At 40.1% G+C, this 27,957-nt stretch overlaps 1 protein-coding gene across 24 annotated transcripts in view; it reads left to right on the top strand.

Moving 5' to 3' along the window:
• The window catches only part of obscnb (obscurin, cytoskeletal calmodulin and titin-interacting RhoGEF b), a 58,670-nt gene that overhangs the window by 28,049 nt on the left and 2,664 nt on the right, over positions 1-27,957 (top strand). For 7 of the 24 annotated variants that reach the window (XM_044220970.1, XM_044220978.1, XM_044220976.1 and 4 more), the window contains 43 exons: positions 316-387; positions 1,702-1,776; positions 2,694-2,960; positions 3,097-3,363; positions 3,872-4,138; positions 4,627-4,896; positions 6,002-6,268; positions 6,854-7,132; positions 7,643-7,900; positions 8,181-8,447; positions 8,732-9,004; positions 11,614-11,880; positions 12,112-12,387; positions 12,524-12,796; positions 13,087-13,377; positions 13,688-13,717; positions 13,947-15,290; positions 15,749-16,030; positions 17,130-17,211; positions 17,326-17,447; positions 17,562-17,759; positions 17,890-17,922; positions 18,021-18,119; positions 18,244-18,462; positions 18,629-18,662; positions 18,742-18,794; positions 18,931-19,029; positions 21,462-21,518; positions 22,323-22,462; positions 23,572-23,772; positions 23,887-23,963; positions 24,045-24,215; positions 24,381-24,540; positions 24,756-24,872; positions 25,006-25,170; positions 25,266-25,424; positions 25,519-25,696; positions 25,830-25,943; positions 26,100-26,267; positions 26,490-26,592; positions 26,721-26,850; positions 27,087-27,180; positions 27,354-27,396. In XM_044220970.1, coding sequence (XP_044076905.1) covers positions 316-387; positions 1,702-1,776; positions 2,694-2,960; positions 3,097-3,363; positions 3,872-4,138; positions 4,627-4,896; positions 6,002-6,268; positions 6,854-7,132; positions 7,643-7,900; positions 8,181-8,447; positions 8,732-9,004; positions 11,614-11,880; positions 12,112-12,387; positions 12,524-12,796; positions 13,087-13,377; positions 13,688-13,717; positions 13,947-15,290; positions 15,749-16,030; positions 17,130-17,211; positions 17,326-17,447; positions 17,562-17,759; positions 17,890-17,922; positions 18,021-18,119; positions 18,244-18,462; positions 18,629-18,662; positions 18,742-18,794; positions 18,931-19,029; positions 21,462-21,518; positions 22,323-22,462; positions 23,572-23,772; positions 23,887-23,963; positions 24,045-24,215; positions 24,381-24,540; positions 24,756-24,872; positions 25,006-25,170; positions 25,266-25,424; positions 25,519-25,696; positions 25,830-25,943; positions 26,100-26,267; positions 26,490-26,592; positions 26,721-26,850; positions 27,087-27,180; positions 27,354-27,396 — 8,341 coding nt within the window. The remainder of the gene's footprint in view (positions 1-315; positions 388-1,701; positions 1,777-2,693; positions 2,961-3,096; positions 3,364-3,871; positions 4,139-4,626; positions 4,897-6,001; positions 6,269-6,853; positions 7,133-7,642; positions 7,901-8,180; positions 8,448-8,731; positions 9,005-11,613; positions 11,881-12,111; positions 12,388-12,523; positions 12,797-13,086; positions 13,378-13,687; positions 13,718-13,946; positions 15,291-15,748; positions 16,031-17,129; positions 17,212-17,325; positions 17,448-17,561; positions 17,760-17,889; positions 17,923-18,020; positions 18,120-18,243; positions 18,463-18,628; positions 18,663-18,741; positions 18,795-18,930; positions 19,030-21,461; positions 21,519-22,322; positions 22,463-23,571; positions 23,773-23,886; positions 23,964-24,044; positions 24,216-24,380; positions 24,541-24,755; positions 24,873-25,005; positions 25,171-25,265; positions 25,425-25,518; positions 25,697-25,829; positions 25,944-26,099; positions 26,268-26,489; positions 26,593-26,720; positions 26,851-27,086; positions 27,181-27,353; positions 27,397-27,957) is intronic. The other 17 variants (XM_044220988.1, XM_044220987.1, XM_044220990.1 and 14 more) reach the window with 15 other exon arrangements.

Genomic DNA, 27,957 nt, shown 5'->3' with positions numbered 1-27,957 from the left:
GGTATATGTTTATGGCACTTTATGGCAGTACTTTGTTGGATTTTTGCTGTGTGTTAGATTATTGATAATGATTTGTGAGAGGAGATAGCGGCTTTAATTGTTTTTGCTTGTAGCTTTATTGATTTTGATTGCTTTCCTTTGTCACAGATATTGCTTACCCACGTTTTGACACTTAATGTATGGACATCAACATATTGAATCTAACATATGGACATTTGTCAGTATTTCAAGTTGTAAACAGGCAACAGTGGACTGGATGTACTGTATGTATGTGTGCTTTACTGAGTATGAGGTTAATGTTGTGTTGTATCCCAGTTGAAAAGACTGCTGCTGGAATAGCTGCAAAACAAGATGCACAGAGGCAGGTGACCAAAGAGCCAATAGAAGGTATGCAAAGATTTTAGCTCTTTATTGGCCTTGTGCTTCTTTATTGTCTCCTGCCACATCCCATGCATTGCCAATTGCAGGTGTTTTATCTCTACTGATGTTTCTCAAGCATGTTATGTGTTAGGCTGTAGCTTGTTTGTGCTACTGTAAGGGGTGGGCAATAGACAAAACATCATTTAATGTTAAATGAGTTTTTAAGGTTGGGTTAACACAATGTTACAATATGAATATAGGGAGAGATGTATAGAATATTGAATTATACTGGATGTTGTATTTATGTCTGGCAATAGCTGTTATGTGATGTTGTTAGCGCACAGCAATTCCTTGTGTTTCCTTTTGTTAAATGTTTCTGCTTCTTGTGGTTTTTGGTGAAAGTGACATGATTGAAAGACTGTAGCAAATAAGAGATTTGCAAGCAGCTATTATCATTATACATTAGATAATTGTCAACAGTGGTCATGTTACTCAAGACATGTTGGTTTGTGAGACGTACTGTATATTGTGGCTTGTGACCCTGTGCTTAGGCTTCAGTCTGTATTTGGTGTGCTGTGTGGTTCATAAATGTTTACTTCTTTTAAAAGCTCCATTCATAGGTCAGTGATTGGAGTTATTGATGACATTATCCATTTTAACTTCAACAATGTGAGAGATGAAAGTGAATTGTATAATTATGTAATACATTGCTAAAATATAGCATGTGTATTCAGCAAATGCTCAGTGGATTAATAGACTGTAAAAATGAGATTTGTGGCTGCTGACTCTGTAGATGCCATGTTTCAGGTGCAATCAGGCTTAAATGTTTTATCACAGCAGTGAGGCCACCAAATGCTCTAGCAGATGTGACAGTACACTCTGAGGATTCAAAAAAAGTGGTAGAAGGTATGAACTTACCTACTTTACATTAGGTTCTACATTACCTAGCTATATACAACACTATTTTTTATCAGAAATGTACTCATCCATGTAGTGGTGTTGGTTGCCATTTGCTACTGTGCTACTATTGTCTTTGTTGGACAAGCTCTTGGTCATGCCACTGTCTGTACGTTTTTTAAGATACAGCTTTTTTCGCTGCACATTGCATGAAAATATGTATCATCTGAAAAATTAAGTGAAGAGTTTTTGCCACTGTCAGTTTCACACAAATGGAAATCAAGTGTAGACGGTAGTGTGTTGTCTTGGACATTGTGGCTCTAAAACTTGTGTGGCACATTGCTGTTGATTTGTTGTTTTGCTCATTCGGTTGGTGAAGATTTCCAGTTTATGTAAGTTGAAATAAAACCTTCATTATATGTCTACAAATAACTTCAATTACAGCAGAGAAGTCACCAGCTTCAGCAGTGACCTCCAAAGTTGAACCTGAGAAGCAGGAATCCAAGAAGAGAGTTGAAGGTATGTGGTAGTGTTGTAAAGAAACTCTAACAACACAAATGTAAATGGGATTCTGCTTGTATTCAGTTGTTTTTGTAGCATTTGCTACACATCCAGACTGTTATGCTGTGACGTAACATCCTTGTGTCTTGAGGGTTTTGTCAATAGTCTCATTTGTTCTTGTTTACTGATGAGTTGGAAATTGCATGTTGGCAGTTGCATTTAGTTGGAGTCAGTCAATCCTCACTGTTGATTTCATTATTGTTGGTGTTTTTTGTGTAATTTATCAGTTCAGCAACATCCTTTGTTGCTTTATTCATCTTAAATGCCATTATTATTCTTGCATCTGTGCTGTTCTGCGCTTATTATATCAGATATCTAAGGTCTGATTAAATTAATTAAACCAGCAGAGATTCAAAAGGCAGCAGAGCCTACAAAGCTGGATACCAAAGTGAAAGGACCAGGTAGAAGTTTTGTGGCACCTGCATATTGTTTATTCCCCTCAGTTTTGTTATGTTTTGTATGCCATGTAATCAGTCTGGCTTGTTGTTGCTCACTTCGTATTCACTTGTGAATACCAGACTTGTTTTATTCTGGATTGTTGTTGTCTCCAGATTAATTAAGAGCTATGTTTGTCAGACTTGATAAATGTGTAGCTGGCCCCCTGTTTTGAATGGGAGTGGGGATCATTGGTTGTGCATCAGTGTCGTTGTGTGTGTGTGTGTGTGTGTGTGTGTGTGTGTGTATTAAAGTAGCCATTTTTTTGTTTTATTTTCTATTTTTGTTTTTACTTTTATAAAAAATCTTATGCTCAGTCTGGTAAGTTAAAAAATAACATCTTTTTTACACAGCATACTGTAGTCTTTATCTGGTATCTAATTTGAAATCCAGTTACAACAATACAAATCAACACCTTATCTAATTGATTCAATCCGCAGTTCTTCCAGTCATATTCATTCGAGACCTGGAGAGCCAGGAGGCTGAGGAGGGAAGTAGTGTCACTCTGCACTGTGAGCTTTCTAAACCTGGACTCCCTGTCGAGTGGAAGAAGGAAACTCAAGTCCTGGCTTGTGGAGAAAAGTACCAAATGAAACAAACAGGATTCAGTTATGAGCTACAGATCTTCGATTTGAGACCTGGGGACACAGGAAGCTACTCATGCTGTTCAGAGGACACAATAAGCTCAGCCTCTCTTATAGTAAATGGTAGGATGGAGTCCATCTGCCATCAAGTCTTTCATTTCATCTTTTAATCCACTCTTATATCACACTGTATTTCTTCATTGCCATTCTTGACCTTGTACTGTAGATGAAAATCTGGTTATTTCTTTTCATTCACCAGCTGCCCCAGTTATTTTCACAAAAGAGCTGGAAAGCCAAACAGCTGATGAGGGGGACAGTGTAACGCTGCACTGTGAGCTTTCTAAACCTGGTGCTCCTTTGGAGTGGAGGAAAGGAGAACTTGGTCTTTGTCCTTGTGCCAAGTATGAAATTAGACAAACAGGACACCTGGCTATGCTAGTAATCCATGATGTAGACCCAGAGGATTCTGGGAGGTACACATGTGACACTGGTGACCGTCAAAGCACTGCACAACTAGCTGTGAAGGGTACGCTTGCTAAAACCTGTTGTTAGTAGTGGAGATACTTGAGTTGCAAATGAATTGAGACTGAAGACTTGCTTGTCTAAAATACTTTTTTTTTTTTTTACTGTAAATAAATAAAATAAATTCTGCAAATATTGCACATTGAATAAAAGTTATTTCTGTAGTAATAGTATGAAAAAAGCTTTTATTTAATTTTAGTTTTTATACATTATTGTGTAACATTAGTGTGTGATAAAAACCATAAACACAGGAGAGTCTTCTCTTTTCTGGCATTTTAGATATGCTTAAACTACCATTGACTGTGATCAGTGAAGAACAATTAAATTTGGGATTTGCCAGGATTGATGGATTAAGATGTGAGATTAAGAGACTTTGATATGTATGACTCACTTCCACCCCTGCTACTTACTTTTTGACTTAAGACAGCAGTTTTTGTGTGTGGTGGGCTATAAATTGTGCCAGCTTTCTCTCAGTTGTTTTTAATTTTTTCTCCTCATTTCCTCCCCTGCAGCCCAGCCTGTCCTTTTCAAAACCCAGCTGCAGAACCTTGAAAGACAGGCAGGGGAGAGCGCTAGTCTTCGCTGTGAGATTACAAAACCGGGAGCCAGTGTGGTCTGGAGGCGTGGTGACAGGGTGCTGGCATCAAGCAGCAAGTATCACCTGAAACAGGAAGGAACCATAGTCGAGATTGTCATCTGTAAACTGCAGGGAGCTGACTCAGGAGAATACTCCTGTGATACAGGCAGTCAGAGGACTTCTGCTGTCCTCACTGTGCAGGGTAGGAGCTGTCTATTTAAGACTGTCCTTTTCATGCACCCATCCGGAGTCACGTCTTTCTGCGTGTCCTACATCACTCCAACACTTGAGCATGAAGTGCATCAACCTTTCACCTGGAGAACCTGTTTGCTGTCTTCTTGACTGCATTTAAATGTTCAAGTATTATTTCTCATCCCCCGTGTGTTCTTCCTTTGCAGTTCACTGTTGTCAAAGCACTTGTAGTTATTCACACAAACACTTTTCTGTTGAGCTTGATCACTGATCTCATCTCATCCTTTGAGCCTGTCTCTGGTTTCTCTTCACAAATATTAACACACCCTATACTATTTTTCTTCACTTGGTACTCACAATAACAACTCAGCAGAAATCTTTATATATTTAATCACACTGATCACAATCTGCACGACTTGAACTATATCTTTGTCAAGCACACGCTCACTTCAGACAACAAATATGTGACTATTCTGCTGAAATGTATTTGTCAAACAGAGGTCGAGGTTAACATACTGAAATTCTTGGAGAGCTGCGTTGTATACGAGGGTGAAGATGTCCACTTTGAATGTCTGGTTTCTCATGAGGAGGCACCTCTGGTCCAGTGGAAACTCCAGGACGTCCCACTACAGAATAATGAAATGAACCTGTTCAAGACCGAGGGCCGGGTACACAGCCTCACACTCAGAGGCGTCACAAGAGCTGACTCAGGAACTGTCACTTTCACAGTGGGTAACCACACTTCCACTGCTTCTCTGACAGTCAGAGGTAAGGGAAATATTATGCATTTTATTTCCTGAGACGAGAATGAATACTTCTGTTAATTTGTCTATATCGTCTTCCTTGTGGGACACCTTCCATATATCTTTTCAAAAAGTTCTTTGAAAGCATCCCAAAACATGGATGCTTGTGATTCCTGAGGCTCCCTTTTAATTTAACTTTCTTTCCACTTTATGCTGACTTGCTATCCATTAATTTTTATAAAATCTGCACTTAACTGCATATTCCGTCATATTTCTACAGTATATGCATGTTCACTCCTCTTTCTATTGAACTTGAACTAACAACATTTCCCTTTTACTTTTCAATTTAGTATTCAACGTATACATATTGGTCACGTTGATCAATATATTTCCTTGTAATTCTTATTTACAGCAAGTTTTCTGCACTGTACATTTTCTTGTTTTTTTACTGTACACTTTATGTTATTTGAAAAACTTGACGCACAACATCAAAAATTCACTCAGTGATTGATTTAATCACTGAGTGTTAGTCGGTAACTGAAATTCTGTTTTTTTGTGGTGTCCCATTGGCCTAGTGGTTTAATACGCTGACAGATAGTCTCAACATCCGAAAGTTGAGTCCTGAGAACCTTGAGAACCTTTGCTGCATGTCATCCCTCATCTCTCTCCCCTCATTTCCTGTCACCTTTATATTTTCCTCTCTCTAAAAAGGGGGAAAAAAACCCGCCACAAAAAATAAACAAAAGTATTTTTATTCTTTCGATGTTCAAGACATTCAACACAAAACATTATATACAGCACAGCTATTTAACGATTGACCATATTCCATAGTATTTTTAAACAGCCAAATCATTTGTCCACAAACATATGACTTGATTCATTTGATTGCTGTTTTTTTCTGATTCAGTCCATCCGTGTTTTATCTCAAACTTTGAAATAAGTGAAACTGTAGATAAACCTGTGACTTAACAGTTCTTTTCATGCCCTGTTTTAAGCATCTTGATGGTATGGAATTGGTAAAATTGTGAGTATAAATAATGTTGCTTATGAGTACAGTGTGTTTTGTGGTGGCCGTGTTTACCCAAGAACATTTTTAAATCATTCATCCTAATTAATGGTCTTTCTGGCAGCTGCACCTGTATTATTCAACAAGGAGCTGGAAAGTCAAGAGGCCACAGAAGGAGACAAGGCCACCCTGTCCTGCGAGACATCCAGCCCTGACTGCAAGGTGACCTGGCTGAAGGGCTCAACTGTGCTCACCCATGGGGAGAAGTACAGTATGGAGCAGAGAGCTACCACTCACATCCTGGTCATACACAAGCTGAATGTGAAGGATAGTGGAGAATATACCTGTGATACAGGGGACAAGAGAAGTACTGCTTCCCTAACTGTGAAAGGTAACAGAGCACAGCTTCATCTCATCTATGTATCTAGTGTCCTCTTGTCTTCATCCTTCCTGAAGTTCATTTTTACATTCCTCCATCCCATTAACAAGTACTGGATCATATCTTCTCAGCATCTATCTCTTTCGGATTTCACAGTCCTTGAGTTAGAAGTGTGATGTCTTAGTCGGCATGTAGTTTGAGTTTTACTAAATTATCTGATGTTGGCTACACTTTTTTATTCTACTATTTTTTCCTTGATATGTATTGTGAGTCATCAAATTACAGATTTAGTGAATGGGTTTTAATGAAGGTTTGTTCATTTTGTAGTATGGTATAGTTTAGTTTAGTATTTTCTGTAAAATCTAGTACTACTGATGATTGCCTATTAGTTGTCATTAGAATGGTGCATGCCAGAATGGACTTCATCCATGATCCTTAGATCAAACTTGAGGCATGAAGTAGTAAACTTAACTATGTAACTTGAGTATTGAGTATTACAATTAGATTCTTGGTCATGGATACACCCTCTTACTGATGCCTTCTGGAAGCTTTCCTAAGATCTGATCACTGACCTCCCACCATCCCATTCACCCTCAGAGCATGTGCGCATCATCCGAGAACTCTGCGATATTACTGTGACCACTGGGCAGGATGCCGTCTTTGAGGTCGAGTTGTCACACTCAGGTGTGACAAACGGGGAATGGTGGCTTGGAGACAACCTCCTCCAAAATAATGATCTGAATCAAATGAGCAGCCAGGGCAGAGTGCACCGTTTGGTCCTGAAGATGGTAACCACAGATGAATCAGGGGATGTTGTCTTCGTAGTGGGAGAAGAGAAGAGTGTGGCCTGTCTACTGGTGGAGGAGAAACCCAAAGGTAAAGGAGATGACATGGTCACTAGATATTTTTACTCCTCACATCCATCTCCATCGACAACCAAACAGCTTTGTCTTGGCAAATGGAAATCTGCTGGCATCGTCATCTTCACCATCCTTTTATGTGTTTTCCATTCTTTGCATTTAGTGTTTGCTCTAAAAAGAAATGCTATCAAAATGTTAACACACATTTTGTAACTACTTAACACTTTCAATGGTAAATGTTTCTCGACGATGGATTGTTTTCAATACTTAATTTATCAAATGTTACAGTTTATAGCTTAGTTTCTTTGTAATTTATATAAACACTAGTTATATTTCTGATGAAATTGTCAGATCTTTATTCACTATGCTGTAAAATTTGTGATAGCATATAATAGTCATTGCATGCATGCATGTGTTTATGTTTATAGCTTTGAAATGATTTATGCCAAGGCCGTAAAGAAAAGGAAAAGACTGCATATAAATGCTACCATCATTAAATCTAGTTTCGGGTTTCCCATATTTACAGTGCTAATACTAGAGAAGCCACACAACACTGTGGCATTAGAGGGTGAAACTGTCACTCTGGCCTGCACCATCTCTGACCCCAAGGCCACTGTCACCTGGATCAGAAACGATGTGGCCATCCAAGCAGGTCTCAAGTATGACCTGAGGAACAATGGAGCATCCCACCAGCTTCATATCCACAACCTGGGGCCTGACGACTCAGGAACGTACACCTGTGACACTGGAGATGCACAGTGTGACGTCACCTTGAATGTGAAAGGTAAAGAATGATGCCACCTCTAAAAAAATCCCAAAAGTCTCTTTCCTGTTGATCAGATTCAAGAATGTGGACCAAGATAGGATTGAAATGAACAGCTGACATATTCTTGAACTTCCACATCCTTCAACTACACACCCAGTCTGACATCCATCAATGTGTTTCAGCAAAACTTTTGTCTAAAGTCCCTCAGAGATGTTTGTCTTGTCATCTCAACTATATGATGCCAAGCTTTCCATCTCAACATCTGATGCCAAACTTTCCCATTTTAAATTCTCACCAGGTGCCCCAGTGGTCTTCCACAAAGAGCTCAAGAACCAGGACGCCATAGAGGGTGATGATATTACCTTGCACTGTGAACTGTCCAAGCCAGGTCTTCGTGTTGAGTGGAGGAAAGGAGGCATGATCCTACAGCCTGGTAAGAAGTATGAGATGAGGCAGGAAGGGTGCATTCAAGAGCTCTGTATACGGAACCTGGAGCCTGAAGACAGTGGCTACTACACCTGTGACGCAGGAGACCAGCTCACTACAGCTTCTTTGGCAGTGCAAGGTAGCCTATCTTAATACTTTAGCCTATCTTAAAACTGTTGCGTCTCTCCTCGAGTTTACTTAAGGCTGATTAGTTTAATTCTGACTGTATTCGACAATTTATTCTTACAAATAGAATAGTAGGTTTCTTTTTAGGACTGGCCTACGTCTTTGTAAACTGTGATGTTGCATGGTGTCATTTTCCGTCTGTCTTGTATGATATGTTGCTCTGTCGAGTTGATATAATGCTGATAATGAGTATGTTAGAGGCTCAGTATATGCATATGTGTATTTTTCACTCAACAGTGAAAGAAGTCTTCATTGTGTGTGGTCTTAAGACCACCGACGTCTTTGTTGGGGAATGGGCAGCCTTCTCTTGCCAGCTGTCTGGTAGGGCACCTGGCAAGGTGCAGTGGTGGCTGGATGGCACCTTGCTGGAGAACAGCCCCTTTAGCAAGATAGGGCTGAGCCAGGGCCACATCCACACCCTCACCTTAAAGAACCTGGCCACAGATGACTCTGGCACTGTCACGTTCAAAGCTGGCAGTTTAACATCAACAGCCAAGCTCTTAGTCAAAGGTATCACGTTATAAAGATAATCAGTAGAGAGATAAGCAGTATCTCAGTCTTTTAGACCCTGCAGAATTTAAATTCTACATTTCAGATCTTACAAACACAATACTTGTGGCTTATTTTAAATCCAATGTTATTGTCACTACAATGTATAATTTAACTAATGGCAATATTTATCATGAGTTTGAATTAAATAGTAGGCTCAGGAGACTAAAATGTACCAAATTTCCTGTTTTCTACTTAATGATTGCCATTAACCAAATTAAATTTGGTGCAATTCGTCTTGAAGAATATGAGTAAATACACCATGAATTATGATGTCTGCAGGGTTCCATAAAAAGGTTGACGTTCATGAATAGATTAACAGTGGATACTTTTACATTTCAGTGCTTCATCATGCATGAGCAGCATTTTTTCTCATTTCATCAATAATAATAATAATGGCAATAGAGCGTTCCATGCTGTATGCTTTGATACAACCAAAACATACAACTGGGTGCAGCACCACAGCAAAGTTTTATTAGAGTTGGGTAGATAAACATCTAAACATCTGAATTTTTTTATCAGCAATTAATTTTAGTAACTAGGCTCATTTTATTTCTGCTCCTCTTTTGTATTTTCTCTGAATCCTTCCTATGTGCCGTATGTTGGGCTGCTGAAATGATAAATCAATGATAATCACGATTATGTATCTCATTTTTGAGATCACGATTATTTATTTACTATTCATCTTTGTAAACAAACTAGTTTTATAGCTCTTGAACTTTTTAAAGCTGCCTCTACTGTTGCATTGTAAAGCTTGCTCTAATTGTACAAATCTTATCATCAAAATAAGATGTGACATGCAATCAGGATGCCTTCTTTAAAATCTAAATATAGTTGGACATAAAAAGAAGAAGAAGATTGATTTTAATATGTCTACTCACGGGTGGCTCGGTGGTGCAGTGGTAAGCACAGCAAGAAGGTTCTGGGTTCAAACCTTTCTGTGTGGACTTTGTGTGTTCACCCTGGGCCTGTGGGTCCACGCAGACATGCAGGTTAGGTTAATTGGCGACTCTAGCGTGAATGGATGTCTACTCACCACGTGCCGTAACATTGCCCAGCTACAATCAGTGACTATTAGCAAGCATTGTAGGTGTTTTTACAAATGTACCCTTAAAATACACATCAACCACTCACCAACCATGGCTGCACTTTTGTAACTGGCAAGTATCTGCTACTGCTGGTGGCAAATCTTACATACTATTACATTGCTGGCTATAAAACTTTGTTACATAAACACTCACTCAATCTTCAACTGTTGTCTTGTGTCTGAGGGCATTTGTTGTTTTCTCTATATAGTATTTGTCTCTGTAAACAGATCCCATGTCGCAACCCATTCAGAGTTCCCTCTGCCTTTCCATCCAAAACAGAATCTGCCAAAAATAAATGGGGAGACACACTGCACCAAAACTGACTTGATACCATTTGTTACCATCAGTGGCTCCATTTGGCCAAGTTTTTTCTTAAAAGTGTTGCCGATTGGAGGTGCAGTTATGGATTGTGAATGACTGTGCCAGTGAATGATTGTGACAGTTACATCACTGGCATATCATCAGCATTTGCATGTTGTCAGCTGCATTTCAAAGATGCACTGAATACTGATAAATGTTATGATTGCTATTGGAAACATCTGTTAAAAAGAGATAATAAAACATTTTGAGTGAATCCCCTTTGACTATGCAGTGAAAGTGTCCTTGCCTGCAGCCACCACTGTGTTTGGGAAGAAGAGATTAGTTAATCACAACATGCTGGAAACATACATCTGTGATTTGGGATCCCTTTGAGTTGTTGGTTCAGACCATGCACTCTTGAATTGTCAATTGGTACCTGTACCAAGTTTAATGGTAGGAGCCAAAAGCATGATCGTGATTATTATGTGGTTAAATGTGCAGCCCTAAGTGTTTGTGTCCCTTGGTAATGTAAATGATGAATAATACAAATTTGATGATTGGATTCGGTGGATAACATACAGTAGTAGGCTTGGTTTTGGTGATGTTAAGGTTTCATCCAAGTTTTATTGTACAGAGTTAGTGAACCACTGAATGGTGACAACAGGAATGCTGTGTTAGGAAAGTGCTGCTCCACCCATCCATGCAGGCCGGCTGCTGTTGAATACTTACGTTCCATTGACCTCCACTGTCCCATCCCACCAAGCCCTACCCCTAACCTTCAAGCACTAAAACCTCCAACCCCCCTACACCTACCTTATGAGTTTTTCATTTCTATCCACTTATCACCCCCTCCTCTCTGATCAGCTGCCAGCACTTCTTGGCCCTTGTTTGTGACCATTACCCTGAACCCTGACGGTTGGGCTTTTTGACCCCCTATTCATTTTGAGAGCTCACATAGGAATACAGTGGTTGAAGTGGACATAAACTTTAAGATATTGTACCATGGCACATACAATTTGTACTGGACAATCCATAAAAGCATAATAATATCACTCACATATGAACATCACTTTAACATGATTTTGGGGGTTATAAAGCCCATATGTCATTCGGCATGTCCTGCACTTATTCTTATATCTAAGGGCCAAGCCCTGACCCTATGACCCCTGACCCCAACCTCAGATCCCACAGTTGAAGTGGTGAGCGAGATGGAGGACCTTCGGGTGGTCGAAAACCAACCAGCTGAGTTCATCTGCCAGTACTCAAGGCCGGTCAAGGCTCAGTGGAAGAAAGACGGGCAGCCATTGCAGCCTGATGGCCGAAGGGTGGTAGTGGAGCAGGACTGGAATGTGGCTCGCTTGTACATTAGCCATGTGTCCGCTGAGGACAGGGGCACATACTCCTGTGAGGCAGAGGGGACCTGCGTGGTTGCTTCACTTCATGTGGAAGGTGAGCTTCCCTCCACATGGAAAGAGCACCAACCTTTAGGGAGTCTCCTCTGCTCCCTCATATCTCACAGTTATGTGGCCAATTAAACTGATCAGTTTCTGATCATCACAAAGTTGATGCCCTTTGTTGACAAATCCCAAAATTATTTGACTTCTTGAACATTGCAGTCTTCTTAAAATCATTTTTGATTGTGCTTTCTTTCTTTCTTCATTTTCCATTTGTTGTCTACAGTCAAATCCATTGACATTGTCCAGGGCCTGGAGAATGTAGAAACCTTTGATGGAGGTGAAGCACTGTTTGAGTGTGCCCTCTCTCGTCCTGAGAGCAAAGATTGCTGCTGGCTTCTTGATGGGAAACCAGTGAAGGAATCCCCTAATGCTGAGATTGTGTCATTTGAGAATGGTCGTCGTCATCTGCTCCTGCTGAAAGAGTTGCGTATCAAAGATAGTTGCACAGTGAGCTTCAGAGCTGGCACAGCATCCACATCTGCCAAACTCTCTGTCAAAGGTGAGTCATCTAAATGAACACCACACGACTTTGAAGTTGTAGTCATAGCATTATCTTGCCTTAATTATGCATTCTTATATAATAAACTTTAAATGACAAAGTTTTACATTTCATTCTGTGGATTTTCTCTTATAAGGCTGGCAGCTGGACATTGTGAAGGGTCTTGAGGACAAGGTGGCTGCAGTGGGAGAGAAGGTTGAGTTTTGTGTTGAGCTCACTGAGCCTGTCCCTGTGGCAGAAGTAGCCTGGTATGCTAATGGAGTTGAGATCAAGTCCAGTGACCTCTGGGCAATGAGGGCTGATGGCTGTTCTTATCACCTTGTCCTGAGACAGGCACCTCTTTTGCCACAGCAGGAAATTACGTTTGCTGCTAGAGATGCTCTCTCTTTGGCCAAGCTCACCATCATTAGTAAGTGTTTGATAAAAAAGTGTTTCTAATCTTTCACTTTTTTGTATCTTTATTTTTAAGAATTTGGTTTTTATATTTCAAATGTTAAAAGTTCTACTTAGAGAAAATCAGAAGGATACACATTTAACCATGGTTCTCTACCTCTCCACCTGCAACTCTACATGTAAGGATGAAGAGATAGTATTGATACTATAGAAAACAGAGTATGACAGATACAACAATATTGTAATCTGTGTAGTTATTCATTATTGTTCATAAAAGCATACTCCTGCTTCTTTCCATCCCAACAGCTGTACCTGATCCTTCAGAGGATCCGGAGGTCCTCAGTAAGACTGAACAGTCTGTCACCCTCTCTTGGTTCACTCCACTACACGATGGAGGGAGTCCCATTCTGGGCTACAGAGTGGAGATGCGGCTAGTAGACAGTGCCCTCTGGCTTCCATGTCATTCTGAACCTGTGTGCAACACAGAGTTTGTAGTTGAAAATCTCATCCCAGGGAGTGGCTACAGGTTTAGAGTGGCAGCCATCAACAGAGCTGGGACTGGAGAGCCTGTTGAGTTGCCTCAGACTGTGCAGCTCGGTGAGTGGATATGTGGTTTAGTTCATGCCGGGGCATTTTGCTTATTATTGCTCAGTAAACAACTGTTTTTTACACGAGATGGAGATATGAGATCAAAACCCTTTAGAAAGTACTTGGTACTGTTTGGCCTTATAATATATTGTTGTGCTATTATTGAACTAAAATAAAACATTTATTTAGTTGTCATATATACCAGCTTTACAAATTTGCAGTGTTCTACCAAATTATATGATAATAGCAGCGTAAAAACATTTAGAAGTTTTTTAAACTGCTATATGATTTGTGGGTTTGTTTTCTCATTGTTACACAGAGGCACCCATGCAGCCACTAATTTGTCCAGGTAAGACTTTGTTTGGTGTGTAGGTGTTTCGTATTCATCCTGTCAATTCTTCTTTGGTTATACACCTCTCTCTGCACACGTATCTGTCTCAAACTATATTTGAACCATTTAGGAATGTCCATCATGCTAAGTTGCAATACAGTTTTAATAGCATCAGTTAAAAAGGTTTTGTGCTGTGTGAAAGTAACTAAACAACATAGTAACATTGAAAACTCCATTGTGGTTATAGGGATAGAGGCAAAACAGGTAGAGACTCAGATACTGGGGCAGCCCAGTCTGCCTCCAGAAGCTGCTGAAGAAGGTGATGTCCATGAGCTGTGGGAAGAATTGGCCAAGAAACGGCGCATGAGTCGAGAACCCACCCTGGACTCTATCTCTGAACAGCCTGAGGAGGACGGTAAAGGTGGTCAAAATAAATCAGGACAGAAGGAGCTGAAGGCGTCAGAGAAAGTGCAAATAAAATCAGGAGAGACGGAGCAGGCCATTGTGTCTAAGAAGCAGACAGAGTCTAACTTGTACACCAGCTCTGAGGATGAGTCTGTTTCTGGGGGTTCAACGCTTGTGTCCTACCTGAAGAAGAGCAGCAAATCTACTGTCACAGCCAGCAATGAGGCAGAGACCCTGACCACTGACAGGTTCTTTGCACATTTCCAGATGGCAGAACAGAGAACAGTGCAGCAGACCGAAGTGAAAACAATCACAATTCAGCAGACAGATGAAAAACAGGTGTCTACAGAGGAGACTAACATCGTGGAGATCAGTAAAGAGGATGAGCCTGAGCTCAGAGAGGCTGCCATTAAGATTCAAGCTGCCTTCAAGGGCTACAAAGCCCGCAAAGACATGCGCCCTGTCTTTAAAGAGACCTTCAAAGACCAGACCAAAGAACCTTCTGGCACCATACATCTAGAATGTGTGGCAGAAGGTAAACCTGATAAGGTGCAGTGGCTGAAGGATGGAGAACCACTGGTGGATGGCAAGCACCACCATATTGATATCTACAATGATGGTACTTGCTCACTGGTTATCACTGCCATCACCACAAAGGATACTGGGGTTTACACTTGTGAGGTCACCAACAAGTTTGGAGTCTCTTCTCACAGTGGTAAGGTCACAGTAGGAACGGTGAGAGAATCATCTGGGCGACGGCCACTGACCGTGGGCTACAGTGCCGACAGCGAGGCTGAGAGCTCCTCAGGTAGTGAGATGGATGACTCACTTAGGCAGGCAAGCAGACGTCTCCGGCGCCTGTTACGCACACGTCTCCCACCAGATGTTGAGGAAGAACCATTTGTCAGCGCAGATGAAGGCGACCTGTGTCCCCCAGATCCCCACTCTTACCGGGAGGATGACAGTTACATCTACATTCGCTTTGACTCATGGGTAGAGGCTGAGGTTGCCTCAAAGAGGTTCCAGGAGATGTTTACAATCCATGGGGTTCCTGTGGAGACCACCATCCTGGAGGCAGGGCCTCTCAAAGTGGAGCTGCGAATTAGAAAGATGGGCTACACGCAAGATGGTACACAGACCCCCACACAAGATAGAAAGCCTCCTGCATTGATGGCTGGAGCCCCGGGTAAGAAAGATATGAGAATGGCTGTTAGGATCATTATACAAATGTTTAAACAGTTTCTAAATCATAAATAGACTTTTAAAATCATCAATATTGTGACAATATCATGTATTCTTTTGCAAAAGTCTTCTTTATTTTACAAAGGAGGACAACAACATCTGAACAATTAACATGTTGTTCTACTTACATTAATTTGCTATTTTTGCTAATTTGCTAGTTTACTACTTAAACACATATGCACATCCTTTAGTTGTTGAAGAATGCTTATCTGCAAAATAAAGGTAATATACCAAATGTGATGTGTAAGTCCCAGGTTTTCCATATTCAGTTTTCTGTCCTGTTGTGTGCTTACTATTGTTCTTGTTACTAAACTCAAATATATAATATATGTATATATCTCTCTGATTCAGATATTTTATGTGGTCATTCTTAACTTTCTGATATTTGCTCTTATTACCCAGCTGCCCCAGTCTTCTTGACAGAGCTACAAAGTCAGGATGTTCCAGACGGTTATCCAGTCAGCTTTGACTGTGTTGTGATTGGCAAGCCCCCTCCCACCGTTCGTTGGTATAAGGATGGCAAATTGCTGGAGGAGAATGACCATTACATGATCAATGAAGACCAGGAGGGTTGCCACCAACTCATCATTACCACTGTACTGCCCACTGACATGGGTGTCTATCGTTGCACAGCTGAAAACAGCAGCGGCATCACAGCCACTAAGGCTGAACTCAGGGTTGACAGTGAGTTAATACATTACATGCACACACACACACACACACACGCTTGTTTTACAAATACTTGTGTGTACCTTGGCTTGAGTAATTACTCAACTACATTTCTTCTGAGTGAAGGCAAGCCCCAAAAGATTGTTAAAAACAGCTGTTGGCAATGTCTCTATATGTATCTGTGTGTATTTATTTGTCAGTATTTTTGTTCGGTGGTGCAGTTTTCTTTTGTTTGTGGAAAACTGGCCAAATGTACACAATATGACATCTTATGATCATATGAGTTTGACATCTTGAGATATTTCCAGAGCTATAGCATATACAGTAGAAATATTAGGGTTGTGTTGTTAGTCATTTAGATTCACCATTTTTTTATCTATATTTAGCAATAATACAAGAAAAATCCATATTAAAATAAAGCAATTTTTCCATAAACTGCAGCAGTATTCTCAATAGTTCAACACACAATATGTAGATTATGTGTTTTGATTAAGGGGTGCATCTCTTGTTTTTATGGCAAATCTCACTCTCTTGCTTTTACCATTGTCACATCTTTCGCTCTCTACCGCTACACATGAAACCAACATCCTTATGCAGTAAATTAAGCTGAGGCACATTCTTTTCGAGTTGTTCAAAAACATTTTGGGAAATGTATGAAATTAATAACTGAAGCTGAAGCAATGATTTTACAGAAAGTAGAACTACAAAAATATTACCTTTCCAACAAAATAACTAATTGAGTGGATTGAACACACCTGATGTTGTATAACAGTTTAAGAGTATCCAACATCTGCATTTTACTTTAACTATTTAACCATCTTAAACTTTATCCCAGCCAACTTCTTAATCTGAAACAAAAGTCTTATTCCTGATCTAGCATGTTTAGTGGTCAAAATGACTTTGGCAAAATGTCCAAAAATTGGGAGCTCGTTACAAAAGCGACCTGGAAACGCTGGTGTAAAAATTAGATGGCTTAGAGTAGACATAGTCTAAAACTCAAACTGGTTCTCACAAGGCTAGCAAAATGACACAATCACATGTACACGTTGACACACACATTGTCCCTGATTTAACTGATCACTCTAAAATGCTGTACATCAATCTTTTCCAACAGTGTCTTGCAGCTCAGATTATGACACTGCTGCTGATGCCACTGAGACATCCTCTTATGTCAGTGCCAAGGGCTACATGTCCAGGTGAACTTACTGTGAAGTGTTTTATGGTGTTTAAAAATATATTGAGAAATATATTTTATAATATTAATAAATACTGAATTCTTGAGGTGTACTGTTAATACTCTCCTCGTGCAGGGAAACCGAGACATTTGAGTCTGTAGCTGAAGATGATCAACTACCACAAATTGTGGAGGAGCTTCATGATGTCCATGTCAGTCCAGGTTCACCTATTGCTAAAATGCAGCTCAAAGTAAAGGGTAAGTTTATTAACCAATATTAATAGTTAATCTGAGGCAGCCAAATAAAGTCAACTCACAGACAATTACCTATGACTAAAGAATGTTAATTCTGAAAAACCTATTGTCTTCCAGGCTTCCCCAAACCCAGAGTATACTGGTTCAAAGATGGCCACCCTCTGCGACCTTCAGAAAGGACTCTGTTGCTCGTAGAGAGAGATGTTCATGGCTTGGAGATCCTGGGGGTGAAGAGAGAAGATATGGGGGAGTACTCTGCTTACATCAGCAATGTAGCTGGTTCTGCTTACTCCTCCGCCCGACTGATAGTTCTGAGTATGTATGCAAATGCCTGAATAATTGCCTACGCAAAAGGAGCATGAGATACTATATTTTAAATTACTTTGATCTTAAAAATTGCAGTTAAGATGTTTACAGATAAAGTAACAACTCTATTTTGCAACAGATCCAGGTGAGATTATGCCACAAGATAAAAGAGGTAATTTGACATTTATCCTAAAAAAATTACTTTAGTAGATACAGTATAATAATATATTATAAGTGACTGTGCTTTTGTTTTACACTATATTTTCACAGACCCCAAAGAGCCCCTGGTGCCACCCCGCTTCCTTGAAAGGTTCAGCAACAGGAAGGTGAAACAAGGGGCCAGCATCACTCTATCTGTCAAAGTAGAAGGTTTGTTTACTTTACTGTGTGATTGTTTTAACATCCTTAAACACCTACTAGTAATCTGGAGAAATCCAAAAAGTTTCTTTCATCTTGTGTTAAGAATTCTCAATACTACCCTTTACTTTTTCAGGGTCTCCCACTCCTATGGTCTCCTGGCTAAAGGAGGAATCAATGGAAGATGTGCTGTGGATCAAGCCCGATACCAAGGGATACAAAATAGCAAGCTCAGGGCGCCAACACAGCCTCATTTTGATGGATGTGGGCACAGAATACACTGGCGCCTACACCTGTATTGCAACAAATAGGGCAGGACAGTCCATCTGCACTGCCCACCTTGAGGTTGATGACAGTAAGGAAAGCAAATTCATCTAGGAACTATATAAAAATTATATTGACCTTTATATTGAGTATATTCATAAACTAGAAGACAGTGGAGTGCAAACCTCTTACCACCTTAGTTTGTCTCCCATGTTTGACTGCAATTGTATATATGTGTTTCTCCCCCTTTTCCCTAGCACCACAACCAAAGAAAGAGACCAAAGCCTCAGAGTAAGTTTTTCTTTGAAGTTTGGGATTCAGAATGACATTGCACATAAAAAAAATAAAATTAACATTTAATTCTCCTCAGGGTTCTTGGGATTACAGTTAGTCCTCCAGAGGAGGAGGCTAGCAGAGGAAAAGGTGAGACATATCACCTTATACCCTGGTATATATTATTTATAGTAATATTATCTGTTATTTATAGTAACATAAGTTATTTGTAGTCGTAAATATTACAATATTTATGGTGTTATTTCCTCTTTATGTGTACCTAAAGAGGGTAAAATACCCTACCTAGGTGAAGTAGGTACAGAGGAATTCCTCATGAAACTCACCTCCCAGATCACTGAAATGGTATCAGCAAAGATTACGCAAGGTAAGTGTATGTTATGAACTTTCTACCTGAAATACTGAGCAATGTTAGAAAGGAAGCTAAAAAAAAAGAAGCGGGATTTACAGTGAAAAGCCTGACTTGAGGTAACCTAAACAGTTGATTCAATTTTAAGTGTTTCTAGTCTGGTTTAAACCAAGATAAAGCAAGGATTTTGTGAGAATCTGACTGCAGTCCCCATGAAGCTTTGACAGCGAGCCAATGGCTTGAACTAATGGCATATGTTGTTGAATAAATAATTTTAGCTTGGTTACATTGATTAGGTGTTCAAATTTAGTATCCAGTACTTTAGTAGACGTCCCATTTAGCTTAGAATATAGACAAAAAAACACAGGAAGATGTTTCATCTCCAGAGGCTAGCTAGGAAGCTAGCTAGCTGTGGGACTTGGCTGTCTGTAACCGGCAAACACTCAACCTGCATGTACAACTAATATCCAGCACTGGGTACCCCTGGTGTTAAGATGGGATGACAGTGAACCACAGATTGTTTTATTCAGTGTGAAATGCTTAATTATGTCGCCATGATACATACAGCAAGCTATCTGTGACCAGATAACATATTGTAGGTGGTGTAGTCCCTCATTCATCCAGGAGTGTTCTATCGTAGAAAAGGTTTCAGTCGTAGTCATCTGGACACTGTCAAGAAACAAGACTTGGAAGCGTTCTCAGAGCATATCAATACGGTGGACCCCAACATCAAGTTCACGCGTGAGGATGCAAAAGAGAACCGCTTGGCCTTTCTTGATTGTTCTACTCTCAGAGGAGAGGACGGAAAGCTCCAGATAGAAGTGTACAGGAAACCAACACATACGGATCAATACCTGCTCTTTGACTCACACCATCCACTACAGCACAAGCTGGGTGTAATCCGGACATTACAACACAGAGCCAAAGAAGTGCCCACAGGCTCAGAGGGTAAGAAGAAAGAGGAAAGGCATGTCCAGAATGCACTCTCAGCCTGTGGTTATCCTACTTGGGCTATCAACAAAGTTAAAAGAGCCAAAAACAGGACAAAAGTGTAACTGAACCGAGAAGGAACGGTGTCTCCATTCCTTATGTATCTGGACTGTCTGAAAAACTACAAAGGATCTTTAGACAGCACAATGTTCCTGTCTTCTTTAAACCAGGCAACACTTTAAGACAGAAACTCGTTCACCCTAAGGACAAGTTACCCACACAAAAACAGAGCAATGTTGTCTACTCCATTCAGTGCAGTGAGGAAAACTGCAAAGAACGGTACATAGGCGAAACCAAACAGCCACTTCACAAAAGACTTTATCAGCACAGACGACACGCTAACTCGGGATTACAGAGCGCCGTGCATTTGCATTTAAAAGCTACAAACCACACATTTGAAGACAGCGAGGTGAAGATTCTTAGTAGAGAGAAGAGTTGGTTTGAACGGGGCGTCAAGGAAGCCATTTTTGTGAAGAAAGAGAACCCCTCTTTGAACAGAAATGGTGGTCTGAGATTTAATCTGCCCAAAGTCTATCAGAGTGTATTATCACCTTGGTCACGCCTATCACATGCTAATCAGGCACTTAACAGTGATGAAGCAGATGCAGCCAGAGAACAATAGGCCTGATTACTGATCACTGGGCCATCTTGAAACTATCAGGTCAGTTTCAGGTGAAACTAGCTATTAACAGATACTCAGGCAGATTCCCTCCTGAGGGCAGGGTTTATGTAACTCAGATTATCTTAAATTTCCAGTTCCCGTCCAATTCTTTCACAATTGAGAATGACTTCCGGATGGGAGCCGAAACGTCTTGATTCTGAAAACAGTGTCCAGATGACTACGACTGAAACCTTTTCTACGATATTGTAGGTGATTTAAATGTTGTGGACACCTTCACCCAGAGGGAGACCCTATCTCTTAAAACACCCAGTGTTATCTGTGGTCGGAATAAAAATTTGAAGGTTGCCTATCCCTTTACTTAAATAGACTGAGTAGTAATTTTCTGATACTGCATTTTGAAATGTGCAAGCTGCCATGAATGGTTTTGCTATTTGCTAATGCTAAAGGCTAAATGTATACAAATAATCCACACATGCTGGATAAAGTGCTTCTGTTAAGTGTTTTGTTACATGCCTGTCAGGTTTGGTTGAATTCAGTGACTTCATTCTGATTATTCAAGAATTGTGAACGTGTTGTTTGATCTGAATGCTTTAGCTCTTCAATTCTTGAATGAAAATTCACTTTCAAATAGATTTGAGGTTGATACCAAACTTGACAAAGGAGTGTTCTTTTCCTGCTCTTCTCATCTTGTTTTTCAGCATATTTGGCTTTATCCATGAGTATATGACTTAACACCTCTCATTGCTTCATACAGACATCATTTCTTTACCACCTTTACAACCATCAGTTTAGCAACCCAGCAATTACATGCTCATCCAATCATGAATTTGTTATTCAGACAGTTTACAGAATCATGACGTGCTCCAGTGGATGAAATCTTGGCCCAAAACTACCAGTATGTATCCCAAGTGCATCAGCTTCACAATTAATATACATTTTTCCATTGAGATATTTTTGTAGCATTATATGGCTCAGCAGATGACTTGTGGAAACAATTTTGACTTACATTTCCTTTTACATACAGGTAGGAGAGCAGGTAGATAATTGTTAAAACTTTCCCGTTTCATGCTGTCTGTGCCCCTTTATACCTCCTTATGCATCATCAATCCTGTGTTTTCAAAATGGATTTCAAATGATTTTGAAATGACAATGAAGTCTCACCAACTTATAGCTGCAATACATGCTCACAGATAAAAAGTGTTATCTGTACTGTAGCTTTTTTTTGCATGTTGTCAAAATACTAACACAGTCATAGCAAAGCATTTAGAATGAAATGCTTGTTGTGGATTCTTTCTTTATTTCAAAAAATATGTAATTATTTTGAAGTCAAATCTAAAATGATATAAAGGGGTAATGATTTACATGTTTTGAGGAACATTACCAACTAAATATGCACCAGTAGATGCCAGCAGAGAGTCAGTTATGGCTTGAAATGTGACAGCCAAGCTCTGACAAACTGAGTGGAGTGGGTACTAATAATTACTACCAAATTCAAGCCAAAAAAACAGTTTCTTTTCATCTCAAGCAAAGTACAGTATGATAATCCCTTCCTTTGCCATAACATCAAGTTTTTATGGTACATAACAGTGACAAACTAAGTTTAAAAGATAGATAGATTATATTAATGGTACATGCTCTTGTTCTTTGCACAACTGACCTGTCTTCCTTTGATTGCTTCCCTCTGTCCTTGATGCCCCAGCTTCATTACGCGTACCAGGTGTTGACAGTGATGATGAGACCAAGACTCCTTCTCCATCACCTCATCATGGTCGCTCTCGTCCTCCCTCCCTCATTGCTGACTCCTCCTCTGAGTCTGATGAGGGCGATGCCAGGGGAGAGGTGAGATATACCACCTGCACATTATAATGCAATATAATACAATATCCCTGCAGTGTTACGTTTTTGTTGAGACAACCTCTTTAGTTTTTTGTATGTTGACTCAGTTTTATGGTACACTTTAAGGATAGAGTCACATTTTTTCAAGTCTGTCTTAAAACAATATTCACATTCCCATATATGTTCAATGAAACAGTTTTTGCTTGGTGTAATCAATCATCTTGTTCACACTGGCCATTAAGAGATCCCTCCCTAATGGACCTCCGATGTAAGTGATGGGGGACAAAATGCACAGTCCTCGTTCTGTGTAAAAATATATTATACGAGTGTTTATATGAAGCTAGTTCAAAGTTTCAGTACTTTAATTATGAAATTCCCTCTTTGTGTTTCCCCAGACAGTTTTTCTGTGCTGAACTGTGGTGGAAGGATACTAACACAAAGAGGGGAATTTGGTACTAAAAAGAGTGTAAAATTGGAAGACATCTTTAATCTGGTTAACTCGGACTGCTGAAGCCTCGTATTAATATTGTATTAGAATACATTTTTGCACAGAACGAGGACTGTAGATTTTGCTCCCCATCTTACATTGGAAATGCATTAGGAAGCGTCCCATCAATCAATGATTACACCAAGCAAAACCTGTTTCAATGTTCATATGGAAATGAAAAAATGTGAACCTATCCTTTAAGGCTGTATCTAATTAACATAAATGGAAGCAATTAGAAACAAGTTACAATATAATGCCACCCAAAACACTACAAACTACAGCCTCAAAAAGTAACATAAAATTGACTCTATAACAGATCAATTCCTGAAATAAAACATTTGTTCTCTACTCTGGATAAATAAAGGTATAAAAAACTCCAAATGAAAGTGATACATAACAGTTTTAAAATTTGACCTGCAATAACCTGACATTAGTTAACTGCACACAACAAGCTCATACCTATCCTGTCTGGTCTTTGGGCTGGAGATCTAATGCTAGTATTTGTATGCAACTTAGAATTTGGAAAATTAAGGAAAAAGTGTAAGCTTTTAAAAGTCAAAGTATATATATATATATATTTATATATATATGTGTTGTTTTTTTTGTTTTTTTGTTTTTATTACAGATGTTTGACATCTATGTGGCAACGGCTGACTACAACCCCACCATGGCAAGCAAAGAATCCATCCCTCTAAAGGTTGGACAGTATGTTGAGGTTTTGGACTCAGCTCATCCACTCAAATGGTTAGTCCGGACCAAACCCACCAAAACTACACCATCCCGCCAAGGCTGGGTCTCACCTGCCTACCTGGACAAGAAACTCAAAGTACGTCTTAAAACTATAGCCACTGATCTACCAACATAACATCTACACTTTAAATTAATTCTCTTGAGGCCTTTGCATATTGTATAAGTAATAGTAAAATATGTATTCTTTTAGCTCTCTGCTGATACGGGTGACCTCCCAGAGACAAGTGTAGAGGAGGTGTCTGAGGGTGAATACAAGAGGAAATTATTGTAAGTAAAGTATCTACACCCACTAAGCAAATACTGGAACTAAAGGACGTATCATAAACAACTATTATTTCATGTCCCTAGCCAACTGATCCAAGACCTGATAAATAGTGAATCGGAGTTTGTAAAAGAGGTAGACTTCTTTACCTCCCATCACCTGAAGCATGCAGACAGCCCTGATGCACCACCTGATGTCAGCAGCCAGAAGGACGCCATATTCAGGAACATTGATGATATCAAGTCCTTCCATAGCAAGTGAGCTCACCGCTTGATGACTTGTCATTTGAAAAAAGAAAGTAAAAAACATCTGTATTCCATACCTGGAGAACATTCTCCTTTTTTTGAAAAATGTAATAAAGTACAGTAGGATTTACAGTAAGATTTTCAATGCATTAATTTCCCCACAATCATTGTTTTTAGGGCTTTCCTCCCAAAGCTGAACGACTGTGACACAGACGATGATGTAGCCATGTGTTTCCTGAAAAACAAGGAGGGCTTTGAGAAGTACCTCCAGTATCTTGTTGGTCAGGGTCAGGCAGAATCTGCTGTCAGTGACAAGACCATCCACCGCTTCTTCAAGGTAACAACAGAGCTGTTATTGCTGTACTGTGGGTTATATAGTGTGCAAGTAACTTGTTTTGCCAGCCTAGTTAAAGCTGTCATTTCTTTGGTAACTTACTTCTCTATATACTTGTATTTGCTACCTTGTAAATATTTTTTTAGGCTTGACTGTGAAGGGACCCTGCATCAGTATAATCATTAGAATTTAAAAATCTTTCTTTCATTACATCGTAGGAGTACACTGAGAAAGAGCAAGCCAGCGCAGACCCTGCAGATCCCCCTGTACGCAGCATCAACGCCTGCCTCCAACAACCACTGGAGAGGATTCAGAAGTACAAGGCCATCCTCAAGGTGACAGCTTTGATACACAATATGCATAAACTCTTGTGAGGGTCAAGAATACATCACTTGCACTTGCATTCGGTTTAAGATCTGTATCACTATCACCGCAGATTTATTGAAATCTCTTCCCCAACATTTTCAGGAGCTCATTCGAAACAAGGCAAGAAATGGCCAGAACTGCTGCCTACTGGAAGAAGCGTATGCCATGGTGTCTGCTCTCCCTCAGCGCTCTGAGAATACCCATCATGTCTCCATGATCGAGAACTATCCTGCCACACTGGAAGTATTAGGAGAGCCAATTAGACAGGTAGATGGCGTTATTGTGGCACTCCTGATTTGTACAGTTATTAGATGCGTGACTGTGTTTGATTGTTTATGTATGTGGATTTTTTTTAAAACCAGGGACCCTTCCAAGTGTGGGAAGGGGCTCCAGGAATTCGGACGTCCTCTAGAGGTCATCACCGCCACGTCTTCCTGTTTAAGAACTACTGTATAATCTGCAAACCCAAGAGAGACAGCAACACTGATACACAAGCATATGTCTTTAAGAACATGATGAAGGTAATATAATCACTTTTTTTCTTTCTTCTTTACTGTCTATCTGTCCTGATTAGCAGCCTAAACTGTGTTTTCTGCATTCTTCATCCTGTTGCAGCTGAATAACATTGATGTGAATGAGACAGTGGAAGGTGATGACCGTGCCTTTGAGATCTGGCATGAACGCGAGGACTCTGTGAGGAAATACACCTTGCAGGCCCGAACTGTTACCATCAAGAACTCGTGGCTGAGAGACCTCAGAGAACTGCAGCAACGATACAGCATGCCTGCATGGAGTGAGTGGAACACACACACACACAGACACAGTCTAACTTTTTTCTTTATCTTATTCTCTCTGTTATCACTCAGTGTATTTTAATATTCTCCTACTTTCAAACATAACCTTTCATGATTAATCTCCTTGTACAGGTCCTCCTGATTTTGATGAAATTCTGGCAAACTGCACAGCAGAGCTGGGACAGACTGTTAAGCTTGCCTGCAAAGCCACTGGAGTACCCAAACCTGCAGTCACTTGGTACAAGGGTACGCCATTTGCACCATGTTTTATAGATAGACAGTATATAGAATAATGGGGAGTAATGGCGCATGCCCTTAACCACTGAGTGACAGGCTAACTTCTTTATACAGTTTCTGAGGCCCAATGTTTCATCAATGCATTGGTTTATTTGTTGGATGTAGATGGACGTACTGTGGAGGCAGATCCTCATCACATCATCATTGAGGACCCTGATGGTTCCTGCACACTGATCTTGGATAACATGACAGCGGGTGATTCTGGCCAGTACATGTGCTTTGCCACAAGCCCAGCTGGAAATGCCAGCACTCTTGGCAAGATCACTGTTCAGGGTAAGTGGCATACAGTGTGATAGTGTCCTAAAATACCTGATAGCCTACCTGAAGATGTTTTGGAATTAAGTAATAGATTTTTGTGAAGCCAGTTTATTCTGTTAACAATTAGACATGGGAGTGTTTTATTCAGCTGTTTCAGAGAACACTCCAGCACAGTATTCTCATGACTAACCTCTCTAGTGTTTAAACATGTATTATATTTTGACATATTTCTTGTAGTGCCTCCTCGTTTTGTGAATAAAATAAAGAATGCTACATTTGTTGCCGGTGAGGACGCTCAGTTCACCTGCATCATACAGAGCGCCCCCAGCCCCAAGATCAGGTATGCACACATCAATGAAATTTGCAGAACATTCTAATTCAATTCAGGAGGTCCTTTGAAACTTCCGTTGCCCTGTGCGTTAACCTCCTCTTCTCTTCTCTGGCCGTGTGTCCCTGTTTATGGTCAAGGTGGTTCAAGGATGGCAGACTGCTGACTGACCAGGAAAAGTATCAGACCTACAGCGAGCTCCGTAGTGGGGTTCTGGTCTTGGTAATAAAAAACCTGACAGAGAGAGACCTGGGACACTATGAGTGTGAGGTTGGTCGACAATAAAATAAATATCATACTTTAATAACAAACTTTATTATAGTGTTATTTAAACTAATATGTAGAGGAGGGAAAATGTTCTGTGCAGAATAACCAACCAATCAATCTCTCTCAATGGCCTTATAATTGTGTTTGTACCTAGGAGCTGACTCTTAACTCAGTTGATATCAATTAGCAACAATAAGTCATCTTTAAGACTCTAAAAATATATTCCCTGCCTCCGCCAGTTGTCCAACCGTCTGGGCAGTGCCAAGTGTGCTGCTGATTTAGTTCCACCCTCTGCTGTGGCTCGCACTGGTGAGCAGGCCATCACTATTGAAGGTAGGAACACTGACTTTGTCCTCTCTCTAAAAACTAGAATTTTTGGGGGTTCTGAATAATAATGCTTTTAATGCAGGTCTTATACTCTAGATGGGATATTTTTTCAACTCTAGCTTTAAGACTAATTCTCGTATTTTGTCTATTAAATGTCCTTCATTCTGCTTCCCCCGTAGTTACTGAGCAGGAGACTAGAATACCAAAGAAAACCATCATCATGTAAGTGTGAACAGGCTAAAGTTATCCTTGTGCCTGAAGCATGTTGCCTGATTGATCATCTTCTAAACAGTTCCTCTGTGCATTACATGTCCTTATTATTTTGGTAAGACATGTTACTTAGACTATAAGAAAAAGCTTCCTATCTAACTGTGAGACAGTTTCAGATACACTGAATGTTTGGCCTTGCTGTGTAGAAGATGAAATGGACTTAAAGGCAATTTGGAGCACTTTTGTATGTGTGTGTGTCTCTCTCTGTGGCCCCATGTATGCTTTGTTGTGTATTATTTAAAGCCTGAGTGCCAAGGATTCTGTCACAAGGATGAAGAAAGGATGGGCTGTCTTCACCATGGTGCTGTCTTCTTTAACCGGCAATTTTATTATTGCAGCTGTTCACACAGCATTTATATTTGAATCCAATACTTGTTACTGTAGCAACACACAACAGTGCAGAGAAGCTTATGGCAGCAAGTGCTGACTTGACATCAGACTTTCCTTTCTAGTTTTCGGGGAGTCAGCTTTTCCTATTTAGTTACAAAGCTCAGTGTCACTTGTACTGGCTCA

This window comes from Siniperca chuatsi, linkage group LG13 (genome assembly GCF_020085105.1).
Source record: "Siniperca chuatsi isolate FFG_IHB_CAS linkage group LG13, ASM2008510v1, whole genome shotgun sequence".
NCBI classification, from domain to species: domain Eukaryota; kingdom Metazoa; phylum Chordata; class Actinopteri; order Centrarchiformes; family Sinipercidae; genus Siniperca; species Siniperca chuatsi.
The sequence above is the reverse complement of the archived record's forward strand: the minus strand, read 5'-3'. Positions and strand labels throughout refer to the sequence as shown.